Source organism: Pseudopodoces humilis, chromosome 13 (genome assembly GCF_049639895.1).
Source record: "Pseudopodoces humilis isolate 2021_Gansu_Grassland_sample_001 chromosome 13, ASM4963989v1, whole genome shotgun sequence".
Lineage (NCBI taxonomy): Eukaryota > Metazoa > Chordata > Aves > Passeriformes > Paridae > Pseudopodoces > Pseudopodoces humilis.
Genome location: NC_142212.1, coordinates 7151093 through 7165378, shown reverse-complemented (window position 1 = coordinate 7165378; position 14286 = coordinate 7151093). Strand labels below are relative to the sequence as shown.

General features: G+C 45.1%; 2 protein-coding genes across 3 annotated transcripts in view; both read right to left on the bottom strand.

Moving 5' to 3' along the window:
* Positions 1 to 1751: 1751 nt before the first annotated feature.
* BRK1 (BRICK1 subunit of SCAR/WAVE actin nucleating complex) lies at positions 1752 to 2283 on the bottom strand. The gene is made up of 3 exons (XM_005522131.3): positions 2139 to 2283; positions 1972 to 2054; positions 1752 to 1894 (listed from the first exon to the last, which is right to left on the bottom strand). Exons 1-3 carry the CDS (start codon positions 2254 to 2256, stop codon positions 1868 to 1870), a joined length of 228 nt encoding a protein of 75 aa, XP_005522188.1. The 5' UTR covers positions 2257 to 2283; the 3' UTR covers positions 1752 to 1867.
* Positions 2284 to 2300: 17 nt separating this feature from the next.
* Positions 2301 to 14286, bottom strand: part of FANCD2 (FA complementation group D2) — a 35923-nt gene continuing 23937 nt past the window's right edge. For both annotated transcript variants that reach the window (XM_088061645.1, XM_014251509.2), the window contains exons 31-44: positions 13648 to 13776; positions 13327 to 13442; positions 11711 to 11824; positions 11036 to 11163; positions 9633 to 9732; positions 8784 to 8906; positions 7945 to 8038; positions 7320 to 7391; positions 6424 to 6462; positions 5909 to 5983; positions 5646 to 5720; positions 3076 to 3222; positions 2486 to 2569; positions 2301 to 2398 (exon numbers count right to left, since the gene is read on the bottom strand). In XM_088061645.1, the coding sequence (XP_087917771.1) occupies positions 2312 to 2398; positions 2486 to 2569; positions 3076 to 3222; positions 5646 to 5720; positions 5909 to 5983; positions 6424 to 6462; positions 7320 to 7391; positions 7945 to 8038; positions 8784 to 8906; positions 9633 to 9732; positions 11036 to 11163; positions 11711 to 11824; positions 13327 to 13442; positions 13648 to 13776 (1383 nt within the window). In that variant the 3' untranslated portion in view covers positions 2301 to 2311. The remainder of the gene's footprint in view (positions 2399 to 2485; positions 2570 to 3075; positions 3223 to 5645; positions 5721 to 5908; positions 5984 to 6423; positions 6463 to 7319; positions 7392 to 7944; positions 8039 to 8783; positions 8907 to 9632; positions 9733 to 11035; positions 11164 to 11710; positions 11825 to 13326; positions 13443 to 13647; positions 13777 to 14286) is intronic.

Sequence of the window (14286 nt, the reverse complement as noted above, 5' to 3'; positions counted from 1 at the left end):
GCTCCATCTATTATAAGGCTGCACCCCACAGCAGCTGCTGGAGGAAGCAGTATCAGCCTGAGAACGAGGAGGCTTCACCTCCCAGAGATAGCCTGGAATAGCAGCACCCAACCAGAAAACCTGCCTCCTCTTAGGGAACTAGTAAGACTCCTTGAAAGGAAAAGGACAGAACTCTACTGCAGTGAGCTGCCCAGCATCCCTGCTGGGAGATGAACCAGACAGGCTGATTCAACAGTGCTGATGCTCTGTAAGAGCACATATCCTGGGAAGAGTGGGATATTCCAGCAAATCCCTCCAACTGTGTGGCAAAACCTGTTCCTTTGAGAAATCCTGGTATCAGAGGAAAAATAGCTGTTACCACAGCCAGTCATGAGACCAGGAAGGGATCTGAGACACGCCATGCTACTAGCTGGGAACAGAAACAAGCAATGGATCTCAAGTTAAGAGGTTAGCCCAGTACAGACCCAGTCCCAGGGATGCCTATGGTACCCTGTCTCCCATTCAGTCTTTGGATTGAAGAATCTCAGTAATTTAGGCAAGAATATCTGGTGGTCTCTGCCTCAACCCTGTCCCATTCAATGCAGGGCCAACTTCAATATCTAATTAGTTCAGGGCCTTCTCCAGATAAATACTGAGTTATCTCCAGCCATGGAGATCTCAGGACTTCAGCACATCCACAGTAAGCAATGCATGGGCCATGGCAGCACCTCTGATATACTGGGGCCTCAGAGCAGCCACCTTGGAGCCAAGAGAGAGCTGCTTTCCTTCCATCTATCAATCTTCATATGACAACAATCTAATTTGCTATGGCCCCTACACCTAAGGGCAGTGACTCATGGCTGTTCCACTCCACTGCAGGGCTGCTACAAAGCACTCATTTCCACAGATACTATGTTCCAAAAGCAGCCAAGCGTTCCTGATGTGCAGCCCAACCTGACAGTAACCATGAGAGCTGAGGGAAAAGCTGGAGGAGCACTTATTCAAACAGTAGAAAACAGATTCCTATGGAGAGCAAAACTGTGAGCTTGAAAGAGGACCTATGTCAACAAGGAACCAGCTGATGTCAGACAGCCTCATAAATTTAACAAACACTAAGTAACTCAGGTGCTTCGTACACTTCAGGCATGACAGTGCCATTATGAAAAAGCTAAGATTACAGTTGGAGAATATACCAAGACATTTAAAGCCTGCTGGGAAGCAATAAAACTGTTGCTGACACCAATTCCATGGACTCCCCAACAAACCCTAAATATGAGCAGTGAATCTGCAGATCTAGATGCCCACTGAAAAACAGAGATAGATAAATAAAGGAGTGGCGGGAAGGGCTGAGAGACTTCCTTCTCCTTGCCACTTGCCTCACAGAGAGGAGAAACATCTCTTCCCGGGTGCTGGCAAAGGGCCCTCTCCTGCGGCATGTGCACCACACCAGGTGAGACTGCTGTCCCCACACTGCCCTTACACGTGGGCATGTGAAGGCTGAGACGCCCTCCAGACCATAGGGATCACCAGATTTTCTGCTGTGATCCCAGTAGGAGCACAATGCACCCCAAAGGCTTGTCAGGTGCCTCCAGGAGCTGACAACAGCCTGGCCCGCGGTCCCTGTGGCACAGCCCCCACGCGTGGGGAGGAATGTGTGCCCAAACCCCGCGGGTCAGGCAGATGGAAGGGCAGGCTCTGGACATCCAGGATGGTGGCAGGGAGCCGGGCATCCCGCGGCCCGGCCCCAGGCAGGCACGCAGAGAGCAGGCAGGGCAGGAGCACAGCGGTTTATTGGCAACACGAGCAGAGGCGGCGGCGGTGGCGGCGGGCCCCGAGCGAGGTGCGGGGCGGCGGTGCTCCGGCGGCGGAGGCCGGGGCCGCCCCGGGCCTATGTCAGCGTCTCCCCCTTGGTGACCTACGGGAAAAGGAAAAGCCTCAACCAGGGCCGGCCCCGGGTCCGGCCCGCACCCGGCTCACCGCCCCGCTGCTCACCCGGGCCTCGATGTACTCGATCCTCCGCTCCAGCGCCGTCAGCTTCTCGTTCAGAGTGGCCAGTCGGGACCGGCAAGACATGTCTGCGGGAAGGCGGCAGTGAGACACCGCGGGCCGCCGCACCGCCCCGGCCCGGCCCGCCCGCAGCCCCCGCCCCGCGCTCTCACCGAAGGAGTTGAGAAAGTCCGCGATCTTCTTGATGGAGCTGGTGATCACCTCGATGTACTCGCGGTTGGCCCAGTCCTGGTGGATCTCCCGCTGCACCGGGTCCTCCTGCACCGACATGGCCGCCGCCGCCGCGCCTGCGCGGGAGCCGCGCCCCGCCTGCCCGCCCGCCGCCTCAGGGCCGCGCTGCCGAGGGCCCGGCCCCGCCGCGCTCCTCGCCGCCCTCCGCGTCGCTGCCGTCCGTGTCGCTGCCGCTCGGCCCCTGCGGGACGGGCCGCTGTCAGCGCCGGGGCTGCACCCCCCCCCTCCCCCAACTTGGAGAGGCGCAGCCCGGCGGCCCCTGAAGTACCTCCTCAGCCGGGCCTTCCGCCGAGTCCTCCGAGTCCTCATCCGAGCCCCTCTCCTCAGAGGCCTGAGTCAAAATTTCTTCTCCCTAAATTGAACACAAGATCTCTACTGAGTGCACGCGAAGCGGCTAAAGCGTGCCAGGGTGGGATGGAAGAGAGGGACATTTTGTTGCCTTCTTAAATAAAAAGCTTTACAGTTAAAAAAAAACAGGTTTGTTTAACTGTCCTGCTTCTACAGTGAAAGACGAAGAGCCAAGACTTCTTTTAAAGCCACACATGAAAGTGTGTGAAGATGTTCGAGTGGCCTTTACATCTTCCCTCTTGCACATGTAGTTCTTGCCACAGAACAGCCAAAAATTCCCCATACTTATTCATTATTATCAAATCTGACCCCTCAGTGCAAGAGCCTAGAGATGCAGACTCTTAATATTGAAATAAAATGCTTCCTTCTCTTAAATTAGACATTACTGTACTACAGTCACACTGAATTTGGCTTTTTAGCTATACCTAAGGAGAGAGTTAGACTTGTCTGGACAAGATGAGCAGTCCTCTCCCAGATTTTAATTGCCCCAGGCAGGGCAGCAGTTCTCACCTGAAGATCTCGATTTTTGAGGATGCCAACCCAGAAGGCCTCCTGGCAATGGTTGAATGCCAGCATTGCCTTCACTCTGTACACAAATTGTTCCAGGGACTTCTTCAGCAAAGGCACATGGTTGGTCAGTCCAATGTCTTGGTGAATCTGTGCAACAGTAAATTGTGATGAGGACTGATTCTTGCCTAAGTGTTCTGGCTGTTAAAAAGCCATTGGTTATCAGGTGGGATGGACATGACCCCACAAAGCTTGCCCAGATGACATCACTTCTTTGCCAAATTATAGCTATTGTTAAAAAAATGAAGCTCAGATCAGTATTTTGTCTAAACTGATCTCTTACAACAATCCAAATATCCACATTCACCTGGATTAGAATAAAAGAAGCCTGTTTTTGTCATGAAGTCTAGAGAGAAGCTAGTAATTCCTCTGCTGAATTCCCAAGCTTAGAAAAGAAAAAACAAAAAAGGTGTCAAATACACCACTTCCATCAACCCCTTTTCTTGCTCGGTGCCTCATGCAATTCCTTTTTACATGGAATGTGTGTGTGCTATAATCTCCAAAGCCAGTTCCTCTGGAGCAAAGAAGCACTGGCTTTTGGCGAACTAGGACAGGAGGAACAGATGGAGTTGCTATAAGCAAAAACCACCAGAGGAAGGGCAACTATGCCAGGTATCCTAAGAGATTTAGCTCTGGGTGAGCATCTCCTGCTAGGCTTTAATCTGTAGTACAGATCAGTCACTGCTAAACCAGAAAGCCTGTCAACCTGCCAAAACCTGCACGATTATTTTGTACCTAAGTATTTTCCTCTTTCATGAGAATACTTCGTAATCTTCTGGGATTAAGATGCTCTCATTAGCTGTACTCTGAATTCATGTCACCTGCATTTTTTGGAAGAGTTCCAACATATCTGGGCAGAGGGACACTGCTTTGCTTTAAGTTCTGCCAACAGGGAATAGGTAACTGATTACTAACAGCAAGCTGTTCTCTAGCCTGTGTAACAGGCAGGAGCTAGCGATCATCAGCACTAATCAGAACCAAATGAGCAGAACCCTTGCTAATGACACAATCAAAACTCACAGTGCTCCCTGGGCCCTGGAACCTGTCCCAGCTGTGTGCAGGCAGTTTGGAGACTCAACAAAGTACAGCACTGGCAAAAACCTGTCTCCAGAAACTGTCCACGTGCCCAGGGTTAGACATGTAAACAGAAAAGAGGCTTGGTGTGAAAGGGGAAATGACAGGTGAAGCTGATTGCTACTGCCTGCTGTTTAATGCTCTTTAAAGACATGTATTGAGGGAGAATGACAAATCTTAGGTCTCTCTGCACTATGGGTTAGCGAGCATCCCTGAGGTTTTAAGAAAGTGAAATCAAGGTTGGTTTAACAAACGTTGGTGTCAACTCCTCTTTAAACAAATATGAAGCATCCACTGCATACATTTCCTTGCCCCAGATTCAGTTTCTGCCCTCTCATTCTTGCAAAATTATTTGGCACAGAGACCTGTACCAGAGAAGTGGTAGAACACAGGTGTTCATTAATTGCCACTCTGTGCTATCAGGGACCATGGGACACAGCACTTGAAAATGCTGCTCAAGTGCAAAGGCAAACATAACAGGGAAAGCTGCAATGCTGTTATCCTGCTTACAAGGTGAATCGTGACTTTAAAGCAGGCATGAGGATTTCACTTTCAAACATGAAAAGGACTTTTTTAGCATTGTCAGGGCTTGTGCCAGCTTCCAATTCTCACCCTGTGCTGAGAGCTGCAATACCATGTTCTCATCTTCAGCTAAATATCTGTATTCCTGATGCCAGCTCTGGCCTAAATGGGTAGCAAATCTGGCTTGGGAGCCATACTGGTAGCTGGTTTTCTCCCTTCAGCTACTTTGGCAAAGCTCTCTTCTTGGACAAGTGTTCATGAACCTTGGAGTTCAAGGAGTCAAAACTTCATGTGTGCTGCTTTGCTCCTTTCTGTCTTCTCCTGTGTGGTTCTCTCTTGCAACAAGCACTTGTCTCTCCACACTGTAAGCAAAGTTTGATTCCTCTGCCCCAAGTCTCCTACAGAGACAGACTGACTCTGTTACCACCATCCTCCTTCTCCCTTTGCCCTTACCAACACAACATAAAAGCCATCTCACAAGAGGACTTTGAGCAGGGCTTTTCCCCATCCACCTCCTGTTGCTGATTCTTATGACTCACAAGGCTGTTCATCTTTGGCAAAGCTTCTCCTATATTATCAATCTGGCATGTGTACCTTTTTCAAGGTCTCTAAGGTCTTAGTTTGTGTCCTCAGAAACAACCCCTTACAGCTGCCAACAACCAAGGACATCCAGAACCTCTGTGCTAAAAAATATTATTCCAACCTGACCTAACACCCAAGTCAGCCACTTCCAGAATAAATGCTTCAACTTTTGGGCCATTAAACAAGGCTATTTCACCTTCTCTCAGGGCTTTTGCTTGCACAGACACTGCTGGAAGCATGCAAGTAGAACCTTCCAGTGCCCTGGAAAAGCAGTGGAAGGGAAATAATACCATCCTTGGGACAGGAGTTTGTACAGCAGTTGGAACTCATCTTACCTTGGAATGGCCACACATGTGATGAAGTTGTCTGGTACTCAGCTGCAAGGTTTTCAGCAAACTCTGCACATCATCCTGCAATAAATAAGCAGACCAGAAAATCACTCTCAAAGAACTTTTCCATAGGGAAACAAGAATATTGAAACAGCCTTAGTCCTAGAAATCCTCTCAAAGGGTTATGGGATAAAGGTAAGATGTGTGTATGCAGGAAGTATCAGTCATGATTCCCAACTGGTTGCAGCCGGTTCTTTCCCCAGGATTACCGTGTGCTTTTTAAAGCTGTGGTCCAGGAGAGGCATGGCGAGCTTCAGAAATGCTTCTACAAAGAGGCGGCCATACTATAAAAGAGAAAAATATATCAGAAAGCAAATTTTAACTCCTTCTCAAAGAACCATCGCAAAGTCATATGAGATCATGATACAATCTTCCCAGAGACTGTTCTTGCTTAGAAAAATATTATATTCATGTGAAGGCTGTACTGGAATATACAGGATCAGTAAAGGGTCCCACTTTAATCACTGCAAAGAGAGGCTAGAAGGACAAAGTCTCATCATTGTACACATCCCTGGTTTTATCCACCAGATTTTACCTGGGAATAAAACTGAACTAAATGCAAAATGTTAGAATCACTATACATATATATGTATAGCAAGGTGTAAGGAACACGCTATCTACTTCTTCCAGAGAGTCCAGTACCCACTCTACTGCACTAGAGGCAATGATTCAAGAAATCTGGTATTTAAACTGCTCTCTTCAGTTATCTTGAACTTTTGCTTACCTTCAGGCAGATGCCGAGTACAGGCCTGCTATCAAATACCTACATGGACAAGAAGAAAAAAGAGTCAGATCAGTCCACAAGCTAAAGAAAAGCATGTTAAGCACAGCACCCAATTAATAACAGCCCTTCATGGCACACCCCTGTGAATGTGTGATCCCTGCTCTAAGGCAACATCCATTCTCAGGTTTCATCAGGAACACCACAGAAGTACATGAGCTGTAGTAGCTCTCAGATGCAAGCCCTTGGCAGGATTGCTGTTCAGTGATCTAAGGTGCATCTTTTGCAGATGGCACAAAATTATCTCAATAACTCTAAAGTTCTTAACAGTTTGGGACCCAAGAGACCCAAGCCCAGCTGATGGGCAAATAATCCCATAATAGACAAAGCAAAACTGAGATGGGCAAAATAATGTGAAAGTAACCCTGGTGCTCCTATGGACTAAACTGAACTACGGACAAAACTGAACTAAGTGCTCTAGCTCTACCCCTTATGCTCTCCAAAGGTATCTGGAACACAGGTAGGACTCCAGTGAATGCTGCTGTATAGAAAAACCTGGACTTGGAAAAACCTGGGCTTGCCAATTATCACTTCAGATACATAAAAATAAACAGAAATTATCAACCTAAGCAAGGAGAAAAGTGAAGCTGTACCTATCACCTTCTAGCCCAAACAGCATCACACTCAGAGACACTGAATGAACCAGCTCCAAAACTGACAGAAGGGGATATTTCATCCAGTGGGACTGGGCACAGATTATAACTGGCTTTAATTATCACCTCCAGGGTGTTCCACTAGTCAGTCACACTTGATGTTTTTCCCTGGTGCTCATGAGCCTGGGAGCACTAGGCCTTACTGAGAATTTGGAGGTAAAGGCAGAAGGACAACCAGAACCTCACCTTGACCAAGTTAATGAGGATGTGGAAATTCCGCACAGCGATGTTCCAGCGCAGCAGCTTCTCCAGCTGCACCTAGGGGATGCAAGGGGACAATAACCCAAGAGGGTGCATTTCCTCTCACCTTGCTGGATGTGCTTTCAGCACTTGTTGTACCCAAAGCACTGTTGTTGTTGAAGACAGAGGAACAAAGCTTCACCACAAGCATATTTATCACAGCAGAAACACTCCATGGGAATTCCAGCCTGATCAGTGGCTTTAAGTGTTAGGAGTTAACTCACTTCCTTGCTCTCAAAGCAGCTCTTGGTTGCAAAATAACATTGTGCTCCCACATGGGTGTGCAGACCAACTGCACAGTTTAGTATTTTGCTGATTAATGTCTATTTTCTAGCTGCAGCTTCTGTTGGATTTACTAGATTTTTGACATGGGGCAAATCAGGAAAAGAAGTTGCTACTTATATGTTACCCTGCATATCAATGTTGATATACATTGATGAATGAAGGTGTCTGACCGCATTTCCTAGACAAAGTTCAGAACTAAATTCCTTTCCAATTTATACATCTTTATATTAGAAGTCCAGTTTAACTTTTCTTCCCCTTACAGATTCCAGTGTATTCGTTTTCCTACCTCACTTGAGTCTGATGGTTTCCCAGCTGGGATGCTTTTCACTGAACTCTCCAGCTGAGCCATCATTACTCTGAAGAAAACTGGGAATGTCTGCCTATGGAGAAAATGAAAAAACTGAAGGTCAGCTCCGAGCATTTTGATAGGCTGTCACCAGAATGATGTGGAAAACTCAAAGGTTTCTCAGCTGGGCATCCTTCTCAGCAGGAAATTGCAGATTGGCCCTAGGACTCATGAACAGGTCTAGCCCAGCCCAATTGCCCAGACAGATGGAGAATCCTGGGAAGTCACTAGCACTTCCCCAGTGTGAATGACACTTAAGACACCATCACTTCCTTGCAGCTGTAGGGGTGCACAGTGAAAGGTTTGCAGCTTGCAGCTTTCAGCATAAGATGATTTTAGAAGTTTCAGAGTGCAGGAACTTCATCCCTGCTTCCAAACTCCTATGACAGGGCAGAAGCACCCTGAGAGTCTTTTTGTGCACTGCATACCAGCCCAGATTGCCTACAGCCACCAAAGGCCTCTGAAGGTGACTTTCGGAGTGCTTTATACCACCACACTAGCACAGAGGCAACACATCTGATGACAGACAGCAGTTCATTCTCCAGTTAAAATGGCTCACAGCAATAAACCCAACATCATGTCAAGCACAGGACATTCCATTTTGGCATAAAGCTATCACATGCTACCTGTTGCATAGTGCCAGAACAAGTGTCCAGAGTAGCCAGCACAGTACCAACATGAAATCACAACAGGCCACAAAATAAGAAAACTAAACATTTCAAAGCAGAAATTATCATTATGCATATCAGAGAATTCAAAGTTTCTCTTGCTACAATTACCTGCTTAAGGTAGGATAAGTAGAAGAACATCCATCTTTGGCAGAGTTCATCAGTTCAGGAACACCAGTACTGGAGATTTCCTCTATGGCTTTCATGATGTTTTCTGTGTGCTCCAAGTAGACACTAAATCCAAAACCGACATAGCTGATCAGTAGATACTGTGCAGAATGACACAACAAGGCCTTGAACACTGCCCTACCTGAAACATGTGGCCTAAAACTGCCAAGCTCTTCCCTGACCAAGGTAATCCCATACACGAAACCCAAAGCACTACTTAGAACTGTCACAGTGATCTCATTAAAAGCTACCATGATATGAAAGATACATGGATTCAATATTCCTTCATTCTAGTGTTTAGGAAGGACAGGCTGGGAAGAGGATGAGATGGAATTGACCTTTATAAGAGAGAACACCCAATCAGTATGGGTGACACTGAAATGGCTGGCTGCTATAGGCCACCTAGATCAGGAACAAACCAACAAAACCTTCTACAGCCAGCCAGGAGTACCCTTATGTTGCAGGCCCTGATCCTCATGGCAGACTCACCACCGTGACACCTGCTGGAAGGACAGCCCAGTAGGGCATAAGCAATCCAGGAATCTCCTGGAGAGCATTGATGAGAACTTCCTGACACAAGTGACAGAGGACCTGATGAAGAAATGTGCTCAGTTGGACTTCACACTTCAAACCAAGAAACTGTGCTTTAGAAACAGTGTAGAAACAGGGCTTTAGGCCAAGCTGTACAAGCATGAGGGTTATAATTCAGAGGGGCCATTCCTCTGCAGCAACAGTAATCACTAAAAAAAAAAGAATGACTTGGTGGGCCTAAGGGAATGGCTTGAACCTTACCAGAGCAGGGTGTGCAGGGCACTGTTGAACTGGCTGCCCTTCTCTCGGTCTCCACTGGGCTTCACCCAGGACCGGCAGAGGAACTGCTTTGCTAGAGAAGCTGGGACACATAAGAGATAATTTAGTGAAAGAAGACTAAAAAAAAAATTCCTTCTTCCATATAAAAGCAGTGTGTTAAAATAATTTCTTGAAAGATCACAACATTACCACCCCTCATGTGGCTGAACTTTCTAAGCCAGGATGCATTTTCCCTAAAAAGTTGCAAGACCACAAGGACATATCATGGTAACAAAGTATTTGCCCATCCAGCCTGTTCTTGGTCTGCAATACCTGTTCACATCAGAACCATGATCCACTTCTGGCTACTTCTGACAAACTTAAGTTAAACCTTATTTGTTTGGTAGCTCCTACCATGTGCCATCTATTTGTTTTTAATTAGGACATATGCAACCCTTAGGGTATCCATTTCTAGAAATTAATTCCAATAATAAGTGACTTGGCCTTTTGGCCACAGTACTATAATAATAAATATGAACAGGGAAGTTTGAAGTCTACAGATTTCTGAAATCAAAACTGCTCACAAACCCTCTTGTCTCTTGCAGAAATGATTAAAACCAGGAAATTATTAGTTAAAATAGGTTATTGCCTGCCATGCTCAGTCAGTCGTTCTCCCAGTGTGGGACTGTTTAAAATATTAAAATTGTCTTTAAGGAGGGAACTTACAATTCCGTGTGGCTATGTGGATTGGAGAAAGATGAATTCTAGAGGTGTTTTAGTACCAAGGAATGGCTGAGAGAGGCAACAGTCTGGAATCTTTATTTCAGTGTGTGCTGAAGTGGAGATCAAGTAGTTTTCTTATATATTCTCTGCAACCATGTCTGTTCTTTACCTGCTGTTTATCTTACATAATGGGTCCTAATCCATGAGAGAAGCTTTCTTAACTGAAAACATTTGTTGCACGGCACTAAGAATTTACAAGTTTTTCTTTCTCTGCCCTGGAGCAACAGTTGTATTTGCAGCTCATTTCCATAATTTTTGGTAATGAGCTGTCACAGACACCGGTACTTACAGTAGGAAGTCATATCAGATCAAGTCTATGATCACTCACCTCCATTAAACTGGTACCAACACTGAACAGCAGGCTCATGCTTAGAACTCTTAAAAGTTGTGAAGATCTGATTTTTAAAAACACCAGCTGAGAGAGCTGGAGTCTGTCTGCATGTGACTGAGGCACAGCAGAACAAATCCCAAAGAGGGCCCAATATATTTACTGCTGTTCCTTTTTTTAATTGCTAGGACTGTTCACACAGTAAGATTACCAGGATGTGAAGGGAAATCTCTCCCTTAAAAGGCAAAAGACCACACAAAAACTCATCTGAGATGAGTGACTCTTCACACATTACCCATTTTCTCCTTCTTCCAGCCAGACATGGGTTTCTCAGCTACAGCAATCAGGAGCTGAGTGAGGATATAGGCGCAGTGGAAGCTGGGAACACTCTGCTGGAAATTCAGGAGGTACTGAAAACTCTCACTGGGGATGACAGGAAAGGGAAGAGGTAAAAACAGTGTAGACAGGGTAATGTCTCAGACACATAAATAAATAAAAAGGAAGCATTAGACCATCTCAGATCCAGGGTCTCCGTATCCCAGTGTTTTGTCTCTGGCAGTGACCTTCTGAAGAACGGGTGATCAGCCACCAATACATAGGAATTCAGTCATTGAGAAAATTCTCTTAAGTCCCAACCACTCTAAGAACAGCTTCATATATTGCTTTTGTCTGGTGTACCTGTAAGCATTTTAACTGTCCAGAACATAGGAGATTCCTTCTGTGAATCCTACTAATCTCCTTGTCTCAAATAGCATACAAATAAGATCCACAGATTCATGCATATTTTACATTTTTTACTCCTTTAATGAGGTTTGACTATACTCAATTCAATTAAATACAAAGCTCTGTTTGAAGTGAGTGTAGTCTTTATGAGAGCTCCCAAACATACACTTATCCATAATGCCCACACAAAACAGGGAAAAATCCCTAAAATTTGTTAATTTCAAACCTTGCGAAATATAGATTCTACCTTATCAGTTCCTCAAGAAGAAGAAACTCTGTCTCTCCTGGCTTTAGCCTGTCTGCAAGCACCTGGAGAGCTGACCTCAGCAACTCAGCATTTTCATGCTGATCAAAACCATTCCTAAGGGAGAAAAAAATCCAGTTCATCGTCAGATTAGAAGAAGTATCAGATGCATATCTAAGCCTATTTGGCAAGATGAAAAATAGAGAAGATACTCAATACAAATAAATATGCCATATGAAAGTTATAAAGGGACACAAAAAATTGAAAACTCAGTGGGGAAAAAAAATATTTGTTGAGAACAAATAATATTAACTTTTCAGTTAGACTGCAGATCTAACTTGGTGAGGAGAGGCCATTTCCCATAAGTGGAGGTCCATACAGACTAAGCCAATGCTATGCAGACCTAAAACAAAGGATGTATAATGACAGTTGCTGTGCAAATGCAGTGATCATGGGTCACCTGCTGAACAACAGGTAGGAGCCTAACGGAGGGAAAACTCTAGAGATCTTCATTATTTCTCTGAACTCCCAGTGTCTGTGAGGGTATGTATGCTAAAAATAATCAAATACATCCACATTCCAGTTCTATAGACTGAACAGGTTGACTCGACAATGGTAATGCTCAAATGCACCTGTACTACACAAGTTAATTAACAACTGGTAATGTGAGGTCTTAACTAAACAAATGTGAAAATAGCTGTAATTTGTTTGTTGAACTTTAGTGGCTGAACAGCTCACCCCAATATATGGCTGTCTGATCTACAGCAAAACAGATTTTACACTGGACAGCAAAACTGATCTTGAGTTGTCTGGTACAAAACTGACCAGATTCTTTGATTTACAAAATAGGTGGACTCAGGAACAACCAACATTCACATTGGCTAAAAAGGAAATGACAAATCTGAGAACGGTCAGGAGTGGACTGGGGGCCCTGAGGCTCCAGTAGAGGTCAACAGGAGGCAGACCTCAGACCTCCCTTTTTGTGCAGTTACTACTGTTCATGAAGTACAACAAAGGTAAAATGCTTTCCACATGCAAATCTAAATTGTGACTTAGAAAGAAACTTTTATGATACTATCTTGGATCATATTAGCAGATGCAGAAGTCTACAGGCTGCACCAGCATTTCTGAGTTGGGCATTTATTAATCCAGCTTGAATGCATCAACAGCACTGACTTATTGACAGTGAAATATATATTCATCCTTTCCCACTGCCAAAAGAAATTCTTCCATCACTCAAGATTCAGGCAGTGACAAATTATCAAAGGATGAGGGGAAGGAAATGGGAAAGGATGGGTAAGAAATTCCAAGATCCCTAGGCAGACTGGAAATTGCACAGCTAGATGTGTCAGTATGCCTGTTATGCTGATCTTGACCCAAAAGCCCATTGGTTGAATTCTACCCAGTTCAGTGCTTCATCACCTACAGCTTTAGCATAGCTCAGAATCAGGCAATGAATCCTAGCTTAACTAAGAAGTGCTTAGAAGCCTCCAACCCACTGCAGTGGGTTGTTTTTCATGGCTGACAGGCCTTTGGCAGGGTGCAAACACTTTAAAGAAAAGAAACATGAAGAAGAAGCAATAAATGGGTACAACTATGGACTTTTCTTTTAAACTCACCAAGCAAATAAGGAGCGAAAAGTCAGTAACAGCAGTTGGTAGCAAGAGGACATCAGCTGGTGCTCCTGGATGTTCACTCCTGGTTCATCTTCTGCACCCTGATTTTGTACAGCTGCCTTTAATACAGAACAAATAATTCATTAGACACTATCCCAAACAAAGATAATGGCACATTAATCCATTTCCATAAATTCCATGTTTAAAAAACCTGAAGAAAACAAAGTGACTCTTTTTCCCCTGAACAAAATGAAAAGTATCTTTACAGGAGACAAAATTTGAGAGTTTTTCTGGTCAAAATTGCTGGTCAAAAAATTTACTCACCTGAAAGTAGTTATGCATGTTCTCCATGTGCTTACACAACGGCTTGAGTAGATCAACCACAAACATAGCAACTTCCTTGGGAGATCTCTGACACAGGTGGGAAAAACCAATATCCTTGTTGCCTCTTTCCTGCAGCAAACCCAAAAGATTAAAGTTGCTTCATTAGCCTCTCTTGAGAATAACTTCAATTGCTACATCTTCGACTGCTGCCAAGCAGTGCAATTCCTGATGCCATACAGGGTCAGGAATGGTCACACGGTAGGAAAGTTGGCTTCTGCTGAACAAGCGCCACCAACTCAGACAAAGGGATAACATTTGACTAAAAAGATAAAACTGATGTGACACACAGCTCTCTTATAGAATCGTTTAGGTTGGAAAAAACCTTTCAGATCAGAGAATTCAACATTTTACTCAAACACTAAGAGAAAACAGTCTCTGCGTGTGGGACTTAAGACAGGTAGAAAGCCAAGGAGACAGAACATTGAATATGAGGAGTCCATCCAGTTGCAGTGCATTTCTCAGTTTAATGCAATGGGACATGTGTTTACATTCCTCCTGAAGGCATTAGCAAGGAATCCCTGCACTCAGGGGGGCTTGTAATGCAGAAAAAGCAGAAACAAGGATGCAGCAGCTTCTGCT